Source organism: Contarinia nasturtii, unplaced genomic scaffold (assembly GCF_009176525.2).
Source record: "Contarinia nasturtii isolate CC-2019 unplaced genomic scaffold, AAFC_CNas_1.1 Cnas_scaffold_1371, whole genome shotgun sequence".
NCBI lineage: Eukaryota > Metazoa > Arthropoda > Insecta > Diptera > Cecidomyiidae > Contarinia > Contarinia nasturtii.
The window spans coordinates 1573707-1592519 of NW_022198708.1; the positions used below are offsets into that span (position 1 = coordinate 1573707).

At 31.5% G+C, this 18813-nt stretch overlaps 1 protein-coding gene across 7 annotated transcripts; it reads left to right on the forward strand.

Moving 5' to 3' along the window:
* The first annotated feature begins 224 nt into the window (after positions 1-224).
* LOC116345639 (ubiquitin carboxyl-terminal hydrolase 10) lies at positions 225-12717 on the forward strand. 7 transcript variants are annotated; one of them, XM_031775162.1, is made up of 16 exons: positions 225-465; positions 4563-4875; positions 6079-6357; positions 6502-6582; positions 6673-6923; positions 6986-7378; positions 7440-7692; positions 7789-7928; positions 8022-8821; positions 8935-9134; positions 9204-9353; positions 10281-10720; positions 10791-10880; positions 10973-11137; positions 11232-11460; positions 11593-12717. In XM_031775162.1, the coding sequence occupies exons 1-16, from the start codon at positions 448-450 to the stop codon at positions 11889-11891; spliced, it is 4101 nt and encodes a 1366-aa protein (XP_031631022.1). In that variant the 5' UTR covers positions 225-447; the 3' UTR covers positions 11892-12717. The 7 variants fall into 7 exon arrangements, with proteins under 7 accessions (XP_031631022.1, XP_031631021.1, XP_031631020.1 ...); XM_031775161.1 differs by having other exon boundaries at positions 7792-7928; positions 8932-9134; XM_031775160.1 differs by having other exon boundaries at positions 7443-7692; positions 8932-9134.
* Positions 12718-18813: the final 6096 nt, after the last annotated feature.

An 18813-nucleotide genomic window follows, 5' to 3' on the forward strand; every position in this document is an offset into this window, starting at 1 on the left:
CTTTCAATATTATGATAATATTTATTTTAAATACAAAAATAAGGACATTGGGCGGCGAATAGATGAACTTCGATGCGATTGCCCGATGTGAAATGAAATATGAAAATGTGTTTCTCAAAGCGAATTCCAATTGCATGGAAAAATATGTATTCAGATGGCGTTGGTGGTAAGTAATCCGGTTGATATTTCATATGGCAAATACAGTTCATATGGTTAACGGTTGAGGTCGCTCTTTATCGATGTGGCTGAAATTTTGTTCGCATTTTTTTTACGAAGCAAAAAGATAATCGTGAGTTTAATTCTGCTGTCGAACCAGCAAAAAGTGAATCTATTTGTATTAAGAGCAAACGATAAACATTTTTTTTTTTGTAAATTTGAGCTCTTTACATTACGCGAATGCTAATAAAAATGGTCATAAAGGACTTGCAATGTCCATATTAACGTGCCATGGATCAAAGTAATTTGGTGAGTGAAACACACATTTGATATTTTTGTTTTTCCATCTTTTTTTTTTGGTCGACGACAAGACAGAGAAAGAGAAAAAAATAGAAGAATTCTACATGCCGAACACACAAATATCACATTGACTCATTGAATTACACACTTCTATTTCGATGTCATTTAAAGCGAATTCTATCGCCCATAAATTATATATACATATACGATATATAAGTAGAAAGAGACATGCACAGAGAGAAAAAAATATTCCGAAAAAAAATCGAAAAGCGGACTTTAGCAACCAATTTATGTTTGATATTGAAGCGTAGAGAAAATGTAAAAAAGAGGGAACAAAATGAGAACGAAGCCACCTTAGCTTGAATCTGTGAATATTGCGATTTTCAAAACGAAACACATCGAATTCAAAGTGAAAAATTATTACTATTGGGTTAAATGCAATGCAATTTATGGTTTGGATCAATCAACAAAACTAACTAAAAAAGAGGAATCAGTAACATAGTGAATTACGATGTACGGCAGAACCCACTGCCGATCAATTGCATACAAAGTGTTCATGCAATGAATTTAATTCAATGAATTTTTTTTTGTTATTTGTATTGAACAAGAGAGGAAAAAAGCACATTTTTTGTCATTTTTGGAACCGTCATCCGAAACACCACATTAAAATCAACTTGTATGTGGTGTGAGCGAGTGAGTGAGTGAATGAGTGTGTATTTGCCTACTTTGTGCCTGTGTGTATGTGTTCAACTTCAAAATCACATCATTACCGATTTTCGATGATAATTTTTTTTTTTTTTTCGAAAAAATCTTATCCGTGATTTTGTTGTTGTTGTTTGTTATTTTTTCGTTTGAACATAGTGCAACGTGATATGTGATTTTAAAAGAAAAATTAAACTTTTATTGTTGATGTAGAGAGTGGCTAAATGATTAATAGAAATAATATGGATGACAATTAGAAATGAGCACGTCTGTTTTGTGTGACGGTATGCGTGAAAGTATGTGATGTGCGTGTGCGTTTGTATAAAATCTATGTATATTAAATGCCAACATTCGACTTAACAAGTCGAAAGACTTGATTTATTACAGATATTATATATATATTCATTTTTTTCTTGATGTTGTTGTTGTTATTGTTGTTGTTGCTGCTGTCTTGTATATTTAAAGTAGAAGAGAGTGAGAGAGATGAACTTCGTAATGTGTGTGTATGCATATGCGTGAATCAGTGAATTCGTGTTCTTCAATTCTTTGATTCGTTCTTCTTAGCCGTACGGTCGTGAAACCAATTGGATGGTGTGAGTGCATGCCATTGCTTAAGCCCGAACACGTATTTGACTATATGCACGATTGTGTGCGTGTGTATGTCTTTGACGACTTTTTTCCTTCTTCTGTTCAAAACCAAAAACAACAACAACAACAACAAAAAACGAATTTAATTATAGTATATATTTGATTTTCTCGTTCGGTTAGTGTCACAGTGTTGTTTTGTACTGTGTATTGCTTTATTCCATTTTTTTTATGTGTATGATTATTTTGCAAATCATCATCGTGTTGACACAAGCAACCCAAACACACTTCATATAATTTATAAAAATGCATGGTGCAGTCAAGTAAACAGTGGCCGAAGACAATTGAAGAACTAGAAAATTGAATTGAAAAAGAAAATAAAAAAAAACAACGCACACATTAAACCGATTCAATCGCCAAGACCTTTCGATCCGGAATCGAATCAGTTTACATCGAAATTACCAGATACGATCGTCATTTTATGATCGTCATTATTTCAATAGAATTTAAAATGTGTTGACGTTTTAGTGGTTCAGAGAAAGGGAGAGAGTGAGTTAAAGAAAAGACAAAAAAAGTGCTGAATTATCTTTGATAGATTGTTAAATGTGAAACTCAGACGAACAGCTTGATGTTATGGCTTATTAAAAATTATTAGAGAAAATCGGATGTCAATTGTTTTTTTTTGTAAGTGTAAACTTTAAACGAATATCAAATTAACAAGTCTTTAACGATTGTGATTAAATGGTAACGTAAGAAAATGTCCCGTCATAATGAAATGCATGAAATACCGAAGACAAACATGATGATGACAAGCATTGCTAGTTGATACATTTTTCTCTGTATCCATATGATAATATTGTGCGTGCAATAAGTAACAGTGCCGTTTTTCTATTTCGTCTTGGTTCTTTTTCTTATACGTTCTCGAACTTTTGGGTAATAATATTTTTCGAATTGTCGACATGACATGCACGGACACATATGCACGAGTACATCGAGGCGCATACACATACAGTCGTTCGTAAACGTCATAAGGTGGGCGTTTAGCGGTTGCGGCTTTCGTACTACACGTACTCTCAAACAGCCGTATGAGCATGACAAATTTTTAGGTTAGAATTTCGTCCGTATTCCCTACAATGATCTCATTCATTAAAATTTGTGTTTATATCGATAAAAACCAGACATTTATTTTTAAATTGTCGCATATTTGTCTGTCGCTTCGTTATCGTTGCAAAACGTTCATTTTATAAATGAATTTATTTCCTCCAAATATCGATGATTTATTTGTATTCGATTTCTGTATGAAATGAAAATGTGACACCACATGCTCTAGCATAATATTTATCAATGCGTTCGCTGTGTCAAATATCGGAACAGTGTGCGCACCATCACACACTGCCAAACCAAATTGACACAATCTTACTGCTGTATACTTAACCATTTACCTTTGTATGTTTAAAATGTCATTTAACAATTCCGTATCAAAGTACAAAATTGATTCTCAAATAAATGCCCGATGTCTTTTATTTTTGTCTTGTTAGGAATGTTGCATGCAACTCATGTCTCAAGCCTTCTTATCGAAGAACTTTCGACTTTGATTTTCTATTCGAAATCCCATTCATTTATACCATTTAAAAGTTATCTCATTCGACATATGACATATTTCATCTTCACCAAAATCATATTGACCATCCGCATAAAATACTTTCATTTGCTTTGGTAACATGTTGTTTCATAGCAATTATGTTCCAATTTCGTCCATTTCGACTATTCTATAAACAATATGGAATCGATAATCTAAGAACTATCGTTCCTAAAAGACATGTGTCTTTATTTCGTTTTATCGTTTGAAACAAAAAAAATCGTGAACTTTCAATACGAAAAAGGTCATTCGCACTATACATATAAAGGAAAAAAAAATCGTTATTACACATATTCTTATATATTTGTGTCATTTATTGACGTAGTTGATTGTGAAAATGATCTGTTAAATACATATATTTTATTGATGTGACGTCTGAATAATCGCATTTGACACACAGACCACGTTCCCATTTTCTTTGTTTTCATGCAAATCGTGCCACGCACAGTGATTTTCTCGAGATTTTCTTGCTGCAAAATGAATAATCATGAATATGCGATTTTTTTCTGCTTTTAAAATAGAATCTTCATTTGACATGGAAGCATATTTTAGTTTAATGATATGGTTTCATCATAGAAATTTTCGGAGCTATTGAAATTTTTGATCGTCTTTTTATATTATTATTCGCACCAACAAAAAAAAAAGAGGAATAATTAGCATTCAATGTTTGAAGAAATGATTAATGCATTCACAACATACGCACTCCAATTGATTATAAGTAGTAAAATCATCGATTGATTGATTCATAAAAGAAGACACTAGAATCGAGATATCTTATCGTTTATTATTGAATGAAAGAGAAAGCATCTTATGAATTCGATCTCAAAAGTGATTGCACTATTGCACACTCAAAGTCTTTTCGATGGAAAATCACAAAGCTCTCGCATAGTTGTTGATTTTAGTTACAATCCATTTTTCATCTCTTTCCACATATGCGTGTGTATAAAAAAAAATGCCATAATGAGAAAATGTTTAGCGAGAAATGATCAACGGCATACATCGTAGTGAAAAAATATATAAATTTATATAAAAGAGTATGTTGTGTGTATGAGAGAAAAGAAGAAACCCAATAACAACACGAACAAAATATATATATATACGAATAATCAAAACTGTCGGTTGCTTGTAGTAGCTTTATTATCGGACAATTCGAACTCGAGATATAGCGTTTTCTTTGCAGGGCTTTTCTGCGAAAAATGAATACGAGTTCTTAGATCTTTCTGATGTTGACGATATTGAAAGAACACGGTTGTCATCAGCTTTGTTGCATAAACAACAACAAAAGCAGCAACAGAAGCATCAGCAACAACTGCAACCATTCGATAAGCATGACCGAGCTTCATTGATAAAGCATGATGATGCTGCAGATGTTCAATCACGTATTAGTCAATCCACCACTTCTACGGATAGTGAATGTCAAATAGTTTTAAACGACAACTGCAACATTCAATCAAATTTATGTTCTATTAATTCGACCCATAATGCGACCTCTGGTAAGCATTCAATGTAAAATTTAAAACGAAATCAAATCAAAACCAAAACCAAAAAAAAAAAACAATCTTATAGTTCAATAATCAACATCGTCTAAATAAGACAGTTTTATTTATACCAAAAATTATAAACAATCAGTTTACAAACAAATTAAAACGAAAAATACACAAACCCAAACACACATACACACACACAAAACAATCGGCCACACAAATTTCATCAGCAAGACTTATTATTTTAATTCCATATTTTCTTTATTTTCTCATCTTTTCGAAATACGTGTGTGTTGCAGTTTTTTTTCTATTTGTTCCAATCAATGCAAACGCATTCCATTCTTTAAACTCAAACCAATCTGTTGAGATCGAACAGCTTACTTATTTCTTTTTTTATTAATTCTTTTTCTCTTGATTTAAGTTTTTTGTTTTTACTTAATTTTTTATTCTTATGTACAATTTTTATTTTTCAATTCATACATTAACCAAACGCTCTCTTACACTGAAATCTCAATTGATTTTAAATTTGAACTAATATAAAAAGTGTAAAAACAAAATTGAAGTTGAATTTATTCGAATTGATCATTTAGTTTTTTTTTATTTCTTTTTCAATATGTTTAGTTGTTGCTTTTTGTTGCACAAAAAAAATCTAATCCATTATGTTGAAAAATCTGCAAATGAAAGACTTTACCAAAAATATGGAGGTGGCAAATACAAACACCATCCTCTATTGTCAATTTCATTTTAATATTGGCAATCTCGAAAAATGGAATGATCTTTCATTGTTATATTCTCCTTTTGTTTGAAGAAAATCGTAGATTTTATTTTCAAAGAAAAAAATGCGCTATACGAAATGACACATTAGTTTTGATTATTTTGTTTTTCCATCTTAATACACATTCAAAGTATTCACATTTGAAATAAGATATCAGCTCAAGTTTGTTTTCCATCATATTGTTACAATTATCATTTAAACATAAACATTTTGGCATAACTTAAATTTCAATATGTGTTTTCCATATTGTTTTAATTTTTTCAACACTTTTCTTTTCTGCTCATTTTTTTCTCATTTTCAATTTCATTCATTTAAAAAAACACGGATGTTGTTGACATTTAAACGCATTTAATTCTTACTACTATGCACAGTTGAACTTTGATTCTGTTTTTTTCTAAAATAAAGAAATTATTTGGAATTAATGTTGTATGTTACAGTAACAAACAGTAATCCGGCGGAAACGAAGCAAATTTTCCGGCTTTCATATAAAAAACTGTCGAAACAAAATCAGTCGAAAAAGGAACAAATGCCGAAGATGTCGCCGCACGTAAATTCACAGGAAGATTTAACGTCCCCACAACAGCAACAGCAACAACAACAACAAGCGCAAAATACACCGAATCAACAGGTGCAGCAGCAGCAAACACAGCTGCCGGTGCAATCGGGAAATAATCAATCGACGCCATCACAGTCTGCGCAACAACCCCAAAACACACGTAAGTATCATCATCCATCGAGAAGATTACACAATACCACTTTCGATTATCGTTTTTGGTTTTTTCGCATTTATGTTAACTGCAGAAAACTTAAAATTCAATTTTCTTAATTTTGTTTTTTTTTTTTAATTTGTTTTATTGCAGAACCAACACCTCACTCACAAAATCAAACCCAGCCGATACAGCAAACACTTCCTCCACAATCAAACCATCCAACTAATAACTGTAAGCATTTTAATCAATTTTCAACCAATGTTATTGTCAATAATGATTCACATACTAATCAATATCAATTTGATCGCATTCTTTCGATAGCTGCTAGTAACATTCCTTCCCATAATGTTCAATCACATATTTATCCACAATCACAACCGCAATTCATGCAGAATTATTTACCTCATGTGGGCCCAGCTGGTAATCTTTATCACTTCACACCGTACATACCGAGTGTACATTTCAGCCATTTCACCGCCAACGTAAATGTGCATGGATATACGCAAGCGATGCAACCACCATTTTTACCAGCCAATTATATACCAGATAATCATCAAAGCGGCGTCGAACAGGTAAAGCATCTTGATCCATTTTCGCAAATAAATGCGTTTTTATCTTTATTTCTTGTTTAAAGTCCACTCATCCGATCCAAACACAGCCGCATTATCAACGGCCACGCCGTGGTGGAAGAAGAGGTGGTAACAATGGCGGTTACACACGACGCGAATTCACATCGCGACAAATAAACTCGGTTCAGGAAATTAATTCCGCACAAACGCCAACACATGGAATTGACTCGCCAGCAATGATGCAACAATCATCGAATTTTGCTCCGTATTATGTTGAACCATATTTGGGACTTTATCCAAATCAATTTGCCATCGGACATCATTCGACCACTGCCGCTCAACATGCAACCGGTACTCCATTGTATGGCTATAGTTATCCATATCATCCGGTTATTTATCCGGCTGCCGTAATGCCCCTCGATTATGTTGTAGATGAAAAATCGGATGATGGAATGGGCGTAAGTATTAATATTTTCAATGCAAATACATACCACACACTCATACAACAAATATTTTCAGCAGGAACAACTATTGGAGTATTCTCAGGGACAAGTTGATTCACAAGTGCATCAACCTGTTGAAGAGTATTTATCAAATCAACCGCAGGCATTACCTCCCCAAAATGACTTTAGTACTCAACAAACAAATGAAGAATTTGTGATGCGGCAACCGAATGAATTCATTCCTCAAAAGCATCAGCAACACCATCACCAACACCACCACCAACAGCAACAACAACATCAACAACAGCTACAACCAAATGAATTTATCGGTAATTTAGCAATCAATCTTAATGCCAACATTTGAATAAAATAAACTAATCGAAATATTTATTTATTTATGCGCCGGTTTATTCAAAATAAAACAGTAGTCGATCATCATTCACCGCATTTGAATGAATTTGTGGCACCACCTCAGGAACAAAATATGCACCATCAACAACATCAGCATACAATGATAGAACCAGAAACAATTAACGAAATTCCTAATCAAAACGACATTAAACAGGTAAATTTATCGTTTATTTTTTTCGGTGCTGCAATCAAATCAAAAAATCATTGACTTCGACGATTTTCTTCATGGTTTTTTTTTGTGTTACAGCAGCCCGAGCATTCAATTCAATCGCACATCATCAATCGAGATAGCAATCGAAATAATGAACAAATGTTTGAAAATGCTCAAGCGCCTAGTTTTGCAAATATTCTAAATGATTCGCATACAATGATTGAAACGTCGTCATCGCCATCGCCCATCGTTGTACCCAATGATATCAAGAATGTATTGAATAATTCAGTGCCAAAAAATCAACAAACCATTATGTTACAGCCATTGGTTGACACAAATGAAAATAACATACCGAACACAATTGGTGATGGACAACTACCACCACCATTATCATCAACAGCAACGACAACGACACCAGCATCATCATCACAACAAATGCAAACCCAATCGAAACCAATGGGACCAGTGAATGGTCCGATCAATGGTATTGTACAGGCAATGAATGAGAAATTAGTTGTGCGCACCAATAGCAAAGCTCAACAAACACCAACGACGGCATGGAACATAAAAAAGAGCACACAATCGGTTGCCGTTTCAGTTGTACCGTCAAATAATTACTCTCACAACGAAATGAATGCGACAAAGCAACATGTTTTAGGTAGTAACAATAGTAGTAGCTGTAATAACAATAACAATATACCGATAGTGCCAAAACTAGATGAACAACATCAACAACAAAGCTCAAAGGTGAATGTCACAGCTGCAACCGAAAAATCGATTCAATCAAATCAAGATATCACAACTACGCAACAATCATCCGAAACGCAAACAATTCCCGTTACGGACATGCAAACAGATGAGCCATCAATATTTGCCAACAACAACAACAATGTTAGGTAATGATATCATCAATGCTTTTACTCAGCATCTGTTTCTGTTTGTACTTTTTTTTTAACAATGAAAAATAAAAAAATAAAATCATTTAATTTCACAAATCAATTTACAGCAGTCGTGGTGAAACAGCTAAACCTCCAGCATCCACACAAATATCATGGGCATCACTGTTTTCTTCATCATCAAGTTCGGATTCACAGAAAAAACCAACCGCTAAAGTACCACCATACAATTCAAGTCAAGAACCAAAATCAAATAATCCACCACTTCGAACAACATCATCTGCAACCGCCACCACTAACACAAATGCACCAGGTAATATTCGAACTATCTCATAAAATGGAAAAAAATTGACGAAATAATTTCATAAAAAAATGTTCTCAGAAAAAAGTATGTCTTATTCATCGGCGGCATCGTCATCTGCCAACGGAACCAAACGACCTGCACCAACCAAAGTACGTGTAGCACCATTAGCAAAACAGCCACAAAATAGCTCAGAACCAACCAATGATGAATCATCATATAGATTAGGAGGTACATTACACATTTTTACCACTTACAATAATTTCGATTTTAAAATAAAATGTCACATGGAGTCAGCAAATTACACTAAATGCCATGTTGTAATCAGCGTTACACCTGTGACAGATTAATTTTAAGCCATATTTGTAATACTTGTGAAACTGTTCTAGTGAGCAAGATCAATTGCAAGGCTTTTAAACGATTTTTCTCGAGAGTTGATTTCGAATCACATTCCAAATTGGAATTTGTGCTCCATTTCGAAAATCATAGTTGAGAAATCGACAAATTCTTTTATTTTAATTAATTCAATTTAAAATTATTATATCACATGGAGTCAGCAAGTTATTGACTTTTTTCAATAGAATAATTAGCGTTACACCTGTGATAGAGAAATGCAAACCTTATTATGACATTTTGTTTTGTAGCACTGTTCTAGTGTTCGTTTACATAAAGTCAAGGTTTAAACGTTTTTTCTCGAGAGTTGATTTTTATGCGCGACCTCAGAATCGTGTTCGATATTCAAAATCATAGTTGAAGAAACGACAATCACATGATCATTAAGCGCATCCGTTCAAAATATCGATGGGTAAGCAGGTCACATGGAGTCAGCAAGTTATTGATCTTTTCAATGAAATAATTAGCGTTACACCTGTGATAGAAAAATGTAAACCTTATCATATGACAATATGTATTATGGTACTGTTCTAGTGCTCAATCGCATTTGTTGAAGGTTTATTCGTTTTTTCTCGAGAGTTGATTTGCATCTGCGTTGAAACATACGTGATTGATATCCAAAATCTTAGTTGAGAAAACGACACCATATTCCAGCTCTATTTCCAATTATTTTAAGTTTTATGAATAAGTAATGCTAAAACGTATGTGCCATCATATTAATATTATCGTTTTCTTTCTCTTTTGTTTCGTTGATTCAATGCGTAGATTTTATGTTAAAATACAAAGTCGACAATAACTCAATTAGTCTACGACCGCGTGGTTTAACAAATCGGTCAAATTATTGTTATATCAATGCGATATTGCAAGCCCTTTTGGCATGTCCGCCATTTTATAATCTTATGAAGTCAATACCATTGGATGCGCCCGTATTTCGTTTCAAAACAAATACACCAACAATTGATGCCGTTGTCGAATTGGTGCGTGAATTTTCAAATTTGCCAAATGGTTCGCGATTACATCGACGTGACAAAGGCGGAAATAAAAAGGAAGATGTTACATTTGAACTGGTCTGCGACCAATCAATCGAACCAACAGCAATACATAAACTTTGGAATAGCACACGGAACGATAACGAAGGTCGACAAGAAGACGCCGAAGAATTCTTAGGATATGTTCTAAATAAATTGAATGATGAAATGCTTGAGGTAAATTCTGAAATGAAAAACACATACACATTTCAATATTATCAATGGCATATATTTTCGTTTTGTGTAGTTGAAAAAGTTGGTTGAGAAACCAGCCGAACCAGTGCCCAATGGGATGGAAAATGGTGATGGTGCTGATGATGAAGGAAATGAATGGCAGGTAAGATTGTGTTCACACTTTTTTATTACACTCAGTTGTGGTGTCTTCGAAGGTGCTTTTTCTAAATCAAAAATTGAAACGTTTAATTTCAGTTAATCGGAACAAGAAACAAAGGCACTGTCACAAGATCAACTGATTTTGGTCGAACGCCTGTCAGTGATATTTTCCGCGGTGAACTAAGATCACGCTTGCAACGTGAAGGTGATCATTCCACCGATGTTATGCAGCCATTCTTTACACTTCAATTGAATATTGAGGTTAGTTTTCGAAAAAAACACGTTTTTTTTTTCATCGACTTGAAATAAAATACTAATAAAATTGTTCATGCTTTTTTCATTATTTTGTATGCAGAAAGCCAATTCAGTGAAAGAGGCATTAGAGAATTTCGTAAATAAGGACCAATTAGAGGGAGTCACTTGCACCAAAACAAATTTAGAGGTGAATGCTTGGCAGCAAATGACTTTGGAAAAATTGCCGATTGTATTGATACTCCATTTAAAATGGTTTGATTATAAAGGCGACGTTTGTACAAAAATACTTAAGACTGTTGATTTTCCCATTGAATTAAAATTGGATCCAAGTAAGTTATTCTTTTTTTTTCTCTATAAATTTTTGTGTTTTTTTTTCGTCTTTTTTTTTAATTGTAAAATGATTTAAATAACACCAACTACAACAACAAAAACATTAATGATGTTCGATGTTCGTGTTACAGAAATCCTTTCGTCGAAGAAATACAATGCGAAGCAAAGGCAATATCGATTATTTGCGATTGTATATCATGATGGTAAGGAGGCGTCCAAAGGTCATTACATAACCGATGTTTATCATACTGGGTACTTAAATTGGATTCGATATGATGATAGCACTGTGAAGCGTGTCAGTGAGAAGAGTGTATTGCATCCGCATGGTACACGCGTACCATATTTATTATACTATCAACGAATCGATACGATTCCAGCACCGGCCAATGCAAATACAAATGCCAACAGCAATGCCCATGCACATAAATAAGTAAATTGCTAGCCAATTTAAGGTGTAGTTTTATGAATAGAGTTCAAGAGGGGTGTGCTTACGCATGTGTATGCATGGGTGATAGTATAATATCAAGCACACTACCGTTTCTTTTGTTTCGACGTTCGCAGAATTCGGGCCGGTTTTATTTCAATTTTGATTGTGACTGTGACTACTAAGAAATGAAGAAAATGATATCCATACTAAATGTTCGAGAGAATCTTTTTAATTAAAAAAAAAAAACAAAAAAACAAAAATCCAAGTCAAAAATTTTATTCAAAAGTTTAAGAGGAAGAGAGAGAGAATGAAACGGAAACGATACAAATTCAAGCAAGAATTGTATTCGTGCAAGTGTAGATTACACGTTAATCATGTTTAGTCTTGTTCTTAATTATCATTATTTTTTTTTAATTATTATTATTATTATTTCTTTTGTAAGATAAAATATTATATTGGAAGTATTTGATTCTTTTTTTTATCCACAAAATTTGAATTCTCATTCTACAAATACAGAATGTGATTGACCCATTGTTGAAAGAGGAAGCAAGAAACAAAATAATTGATGATAATTTAATGTAAAAATATAACAAAAATGAGTAATTGCGCCGTTTTTCTAAAAACATCGGAAATAATTGATCGAATGTATTTTAGAGTAGGTGATATCAATGGCAGCAGCAACTGAACTTGATGAACCAAGCATAACTGGATTTCAGCTGAGCACACAGATCAAAGCTTAAAACAATAACAAAACAAAAATAAAACTAACGATTAATTAAAAAAATAAAAACTTTGTTATCACAAATTTAAGAAGAAACAAAAAAAAAAACCTAACAAATATGTAAATTCGCAAATTATGAAGAAAAAAAAACACACACACACATACACCTAAAGACATAAACTGAAATGTAATTTTATTATAATTATTATTTTCATCAGAAATGTGGATGGACTAATTAATATATAGTTTATAAAACATTAGTTGTTATTTATATGAAAATTCTGAAAAGAAAAAAAAAATGATAAGATTTTGTTTTTGACACTAAAAAAAAAGTAGAACGATAAATTGTAAATGTTTAAGTGAAACTATTAGGAAGTAGAACTATTAAGAACCGCGCATCGGCTGAACAAGCTATGCAAATACATGTGAAAACAAAATTGAAAAGAAAACAATGGAAACCAATTGAAATCATGGTTATTAACCAATTTCGAACTTTTTTTTAATTATTGAAAAAATGAGTTTTTTGTAGTCCTTTTTTTTCACAAGACGGTAATATTAAACAAAATTGGATAATTTAAATACAAAAAAAAAAAAACAAATATTATATTTTTACGATCTAATTTAAGGCATACAAAATAAACAACGGAATATATTAAATATTCGAACACCGAGCATACAGAGAGCCTAAATGCTTTTCTAAGAAAAACAAACAAAAAAAAAACACTTTTATTTTTTAAACATTGTCTTCACAGAGCATGAATTAAACATTAGAGATATTCTCTTAAGTTGTTATTTTGTTATTTTTCATAAAAATCAATCCTAACACACCTGAATTCGCCGCAGAGAGACGGAATTTGTTTAACATTACAAAATGAAAACATGTGTTAGACATTTGAGTGTTCAAACCATAAAAAGTGTTTTTTTAAAGCAAAAAAATGCAAATTTTCTCAAAAGTTAAATATCACCATTGACATTTTGGCATGATAAACAATTTCCGCTCACCCATTTACAGATTAATTATAGATCTAGTGAAGAGCAGGGGTTGAACGCGTGGTCGATGAATAAACTCAAATCGAATATATCATATGAAATGTACGTTTGTGCGTATATCATGTAATTTTTATTCCCGCCCCCTCTAACATTTTAAATAATTTCGTCGATTTGTAGTTTGGCCCCTGTCAAATAGATGAGTCTTGTAAACGCGTTAATCATAAAGCACCAAAAAAACAAAGAATCCTAGAGGTAATTTTCTTTTTGTTTTTATATAGATATTGATCCGCAGCCAATGGCAAAACATAAGAAAAATATTTAATCGATTTTATTAGTTGACCTAATTGAATAGCGATTCTTTATTTGTATGTAAAATACTACAGTATGAATTGAACTGCAGCCCAATTTAAAATAGCAAAGATACATAAAACAAAAATTATTATGATATTTATACATATATATATGGCGCAAATAGACAATTTTCCCGCCAATCACGGAATGTCGCAGCTACCAAAAACAATAATGGAAACATACTGGTGTATTGATACAAACAGAAAGAGAAAAAAAATATGAGAAAAATAAAACAGAATGTGTACGCAATTATTGATGAAACGAATTTTCTCTAGGAACAATGAATAAAAAACAGAAATTTAATTACAAAATATAGAAAAACAAACCGACAAAAAAAAATTATCTATCTAAATGAAGAACAAAAATATAGTATATTAAACGAATGAGAAAATCAATATAGTGCTGAAAAAAAAAATTAGAAAAGTAAAACAATAAGATAGTGTGTAAATTCTTTTTTAGCGAATTTAAGTTGTTCATTTTGTATTTGAGTTTTGTGTTTCATGTTTTATGCACGCGAACGAAACTGAAACCGTTGTGTCGTCACTTGAAGAGAAAAACAAAGCAAGATGAAGGGAGCATTATCAATTATTATTTAAGTACCAGACATTATAATGAGATATTTTCAGCCAGATGAATCAGCTCAGCCAGATATCGTCAGGAGCTGAAATGGAGTGAAAACAATAAAAGTGATTGTTATGGTGATTTTAACAATGTAAGTGTAATTATAACCATAACAATCACTCCTATTGTTTTCACTAAATTTCAGCTCCTGACGATATCTGGCTGAGCTGATTCATCTGGCTGAAAATATGTCATTATAATGTCTGTTAAGTACATTCAACTAAGCAAGACAAATCAACATTTTTTTCTTCGTTTTATTTCTAATAATTTCACTAATGAACAATGAAAGTGTTATAGTTTGTTATCTTTATCAAATGAAATGGACTAAAAATAAATCCGCAAAAAACAACAACAACAAATTTATTAAAGGGTTATAACAATAACAACAACAAAAAAAATAATAATAATAATATGATTTCATATATTTTAATCATGGAGGAAACAGAAACATTTTCTACATTGATGTAAGTGATATTAAAAGTTTAGTGAAAGTCGTTTAGCTTTTCAAAAACAAACAAAACAAATACAAACAAAATGAAAAGAAGAAAATACAATTTTAATTCATTTTTCATTGAAAAGTAAAAGAAGAATGACTGGCCGTCATGAGAAGCCATTAAAAAAAAAAAAAACAAAACAAACAAACAAAACGGCAATATATCATCAAATTAAGCAAATTTTGTACGATACCTATTTTACTACAGACATTTAATATTTAGAAATGATGGTTGAAGTAACAAAACCAATTGCTAATATGCGAACAGCAAACAAACACACTGCAAAAATATAGAAATGCCGCCGAGAAATATAGAATCACTGGCCAATGATGTGAATTGGCGCACCAATTTTTAATTGGATAGATCACATCAAGTATTGAATAATATATAATTCTTATGAAATGTTTAGTTAATTTTTTTATAATATAACTACTAAACAATGCATTTCTTTTTTCAATTCAAGTGGTCGGCTCAATTGAGATTATTGGCCACAATTCTAACCACACACAATGGTCTTTCCGCTGATAATTTGAATAAAATACATATTATATCGATTGCCTGAGTGAATTTATAAAAAAACACACACACATACATAATACAATATTTTGTTTTGATTCCTAGAATTCATGATCATCTCACTAATTTCTATGTGACAATATACAAGGAGAAAAGCACATATACACACAAAACTAGAGCTAATGTAAATGGATTGTATCAATTTAAAAACAAAACAAAAACAGAAACATAACTTAAAAAAATTATATAGAATATATGCATCAAATAATTAAAATGCAATTAGATATTATGAATGGGAGATGGAATGAAATACAGACCTAGAGAAAGAGAGCGAGAAAATTGTGATTTTGAAATTTTAATGTCAAAGATGAGATAAAACAAAACTGAATGCAAGCAAATGGCTTTGAATTATTCAGTCATTGCCCAGAAGCACAACCACATTTTCTGAAACCACAAGCTAAACGGATATGTTGACATAAAATAACTACTGAACTCTTTTTATGTTTCACTTTTACAATATTTTTTCTTTTTTTTTAATTTGTTTGACGTTACGATAGATAAGTTTGCAATAATATTACACCAAAAACAAAACGCAGAAAAAATGAAATTATTCATATATTTCAGTTTTGAGTTATGAAAAATGAATACGTGACATTAAATTGTACCTAGAACAAAACCTAGTTTGGTAAAACAATTTCGAAAATATGCTCAAGAAGTGAGCAAGAGCGACAGCAATAATAAGTTGACTTGTATGCTTCTTAAAGAAAAAAGTATAAGTTGTAAACAAAAATAATGCATCAGTTATGAAATTTGAACAATTCAATGTTTGCCTGACCAAATCAAATCAAGAATGCCTGTCGAATTTTGATTATCTCTGAGATTTTTTTTTTGTTCAATGCCATAATTTGAATTTTTTTTAAAAAAGTAAAATTATTGATACACAAATTTGAATTTTTTCGTGAAAATCCACAAAAATGTGAAATTATGCCATTGAACAAAACCAAAATCTCAGAGAGGGCCCAAATCCGACAAACCCATTGAAGAAAATTCTACCGAATAAAACAAAAAAAAAGTATATTTCAAAATAAATTGACTTTTTTGTACAGTAAGTCATTTCAAATTGAAGATGATGTTGAATGTATAGCTTTGGCTCTATCGTTTTTTTTAACTTTTGAAATTAAAACGTTTTTTTTTCGAACACTTTGGAAATGAAAGAGGATCTGGCAAAAAACAAAAAAAATCTTAAATAAATCAATATTGGCTGTGTATATCATATGTTATATTTTCTACATTTCCATCACAACCTCATTTTATGTATACCGAATTCATTCCCGAACGGTCAAACACATTTTTTTTCTTAAATGTGTTTTCTGCTTATAACATCCAATCCAATATCTTTAAATTGATTGTTCATCACAGAATTCTGAACAAATATGAATATTTGATAGCAATTTTCATTGAATGTTCCTCATACATGGCAAATCAGTACCAATTTCTTTTAATTCAATATGTCTTCTAAACTCAATTTGGTTTGCAATCAATGCTCAATTTCATTTTCAAAATTTACATGAAATAAAATATATTACCGTTTTGGATAAGGTTTGAAAACTAGAAAATGCCTTGAATTGGAGTTTGTGGATGCGTGCTTCCGTCGCAAATACGATAATCTCACGAAAATGTAAAAGATCACAAAGAAAAACAAATGTGTATACTCTTTCTAATAAACGTTCATGACATGAAAAGGAATTTTTTGTTTAAAAGTCAAAATTAAAATGCTAACATGAAAATGACACTAACCAAAATGGAACTAATAACTTATAAGTGCACTTATGAATAGAAAATGCAACATGAATAAAATGAGAGAGACAGAGAGATAGAACGAAAACCCAATACAATAGCATAAATTGAACGATAAACTAAAAAAAAAATTGAAAATGAGACTCTGATCTTGAGTTCTTTGCGCAAAAGTCTCGATCACATCATTTTCAACCGAAAATTTCAATAACCTTTGATTTGATGAACATATGCAAGTTATTTAATCGAAATCTCTGCTCTTTCATGGAATAAAAACACATTTCTCTATATGAATCAAGAATTATTTTAATAACAAAATTCTATTGTTCTATTTTGGTTTTGGTTTTTCATAGTTAAAATTATGCAAACAAAATCATTGTATATGTATATTATTGGGTTTAGCAAAAAAAAATATAGTGGACTGGCGGTGAATGTATAAAACAAAACAAAATATAAATACATATGTATATCGGTAGAGTAAAAACTAAATCCAAACAGTAATTGTTCGAGAAAAGTGCTATTTAAATTAATCCTCATGCAAATATGTGTCTAAGATTGAACGCTGTACAGCCTACGTCATTCTTTTTTTTGATTATTATTTTTTTTCAAGCCCAAAACCGAATGTTAAATTGATACATGAAATGAAAACAAACAAACAAACAAGAAAACACTTAAATAAATTTTATGAAAAATAACTCATTTTCAGCGTTTACTTTCTTATTTTAACGGAGCAAAAAATATAAAGTTTTACATTTTACCGAACAATCCAAAAGGTGGCGCGCCACAAAACATGTAAGTGGCAATATGTGATGTGTTCTTTGATCCCCAAGAAACATACGTCGTTTTATCCGTTAAAATTCGTTTGGTAACGGTAATATCTCAGAAAAGATTTAACACAAGATTTGGCATACCTCAGGGCAAGCTATTCTACATAACGATTCTAAGAATGATTTTCTAAATATTGTGTGAGTTTTGATATTTTCGGCAATTTTTGTTAACTAAAATTCCTGCATACTACAAGAAGGACCACTATAACCAAACGCATTGTTGGGTAATTTTTAGAATCTCTGGATGGGAGTAGCAGCTTTACATTCCATTTTTATAAATGATTTTCCTATATTCTATTTAATGGAGTAATAATTTGAAAAAAGCTTAAAAAATCATTTTTAAATAAAAACATATAAAAAAAATCATGCATGTGTATAATTTCATTTGCTCAGCAACGGTAAATATTTTGAATTCTGTACGCAGATTCAAATGAATGCTTTGAAACGTATTTGATTACATTGAATTCAAAGACAACAAAAGTACACACAGTGAGTGTGCGTGCATATTGTATAACTTGAAGAAAATCTGTTCAATGGTTCCAACAAGAACAACAACAAAAAATCGGTTTAGAACTTTCGAAAAGCTTTCGCACCTTTTTATTCCCGTTACA

Coding starts and splice junctions, on each gene's coding strand:
- LOC116345639 (XM_031775158.1), top strand. Junction 7,929..8,021: donor ATCAAAACGACATTAAACAG/GTAAATTTATCG, acceptor TTTGTGTTACAG/CAGCCCGAGCATTCAATTCA. Junction 9,354..10,280: donor ATCATCATATAGATTAGGAG/GTACATTACACA, acceptor TTCAATGCGTAG/ATTTTATGTTAAAATACAAA.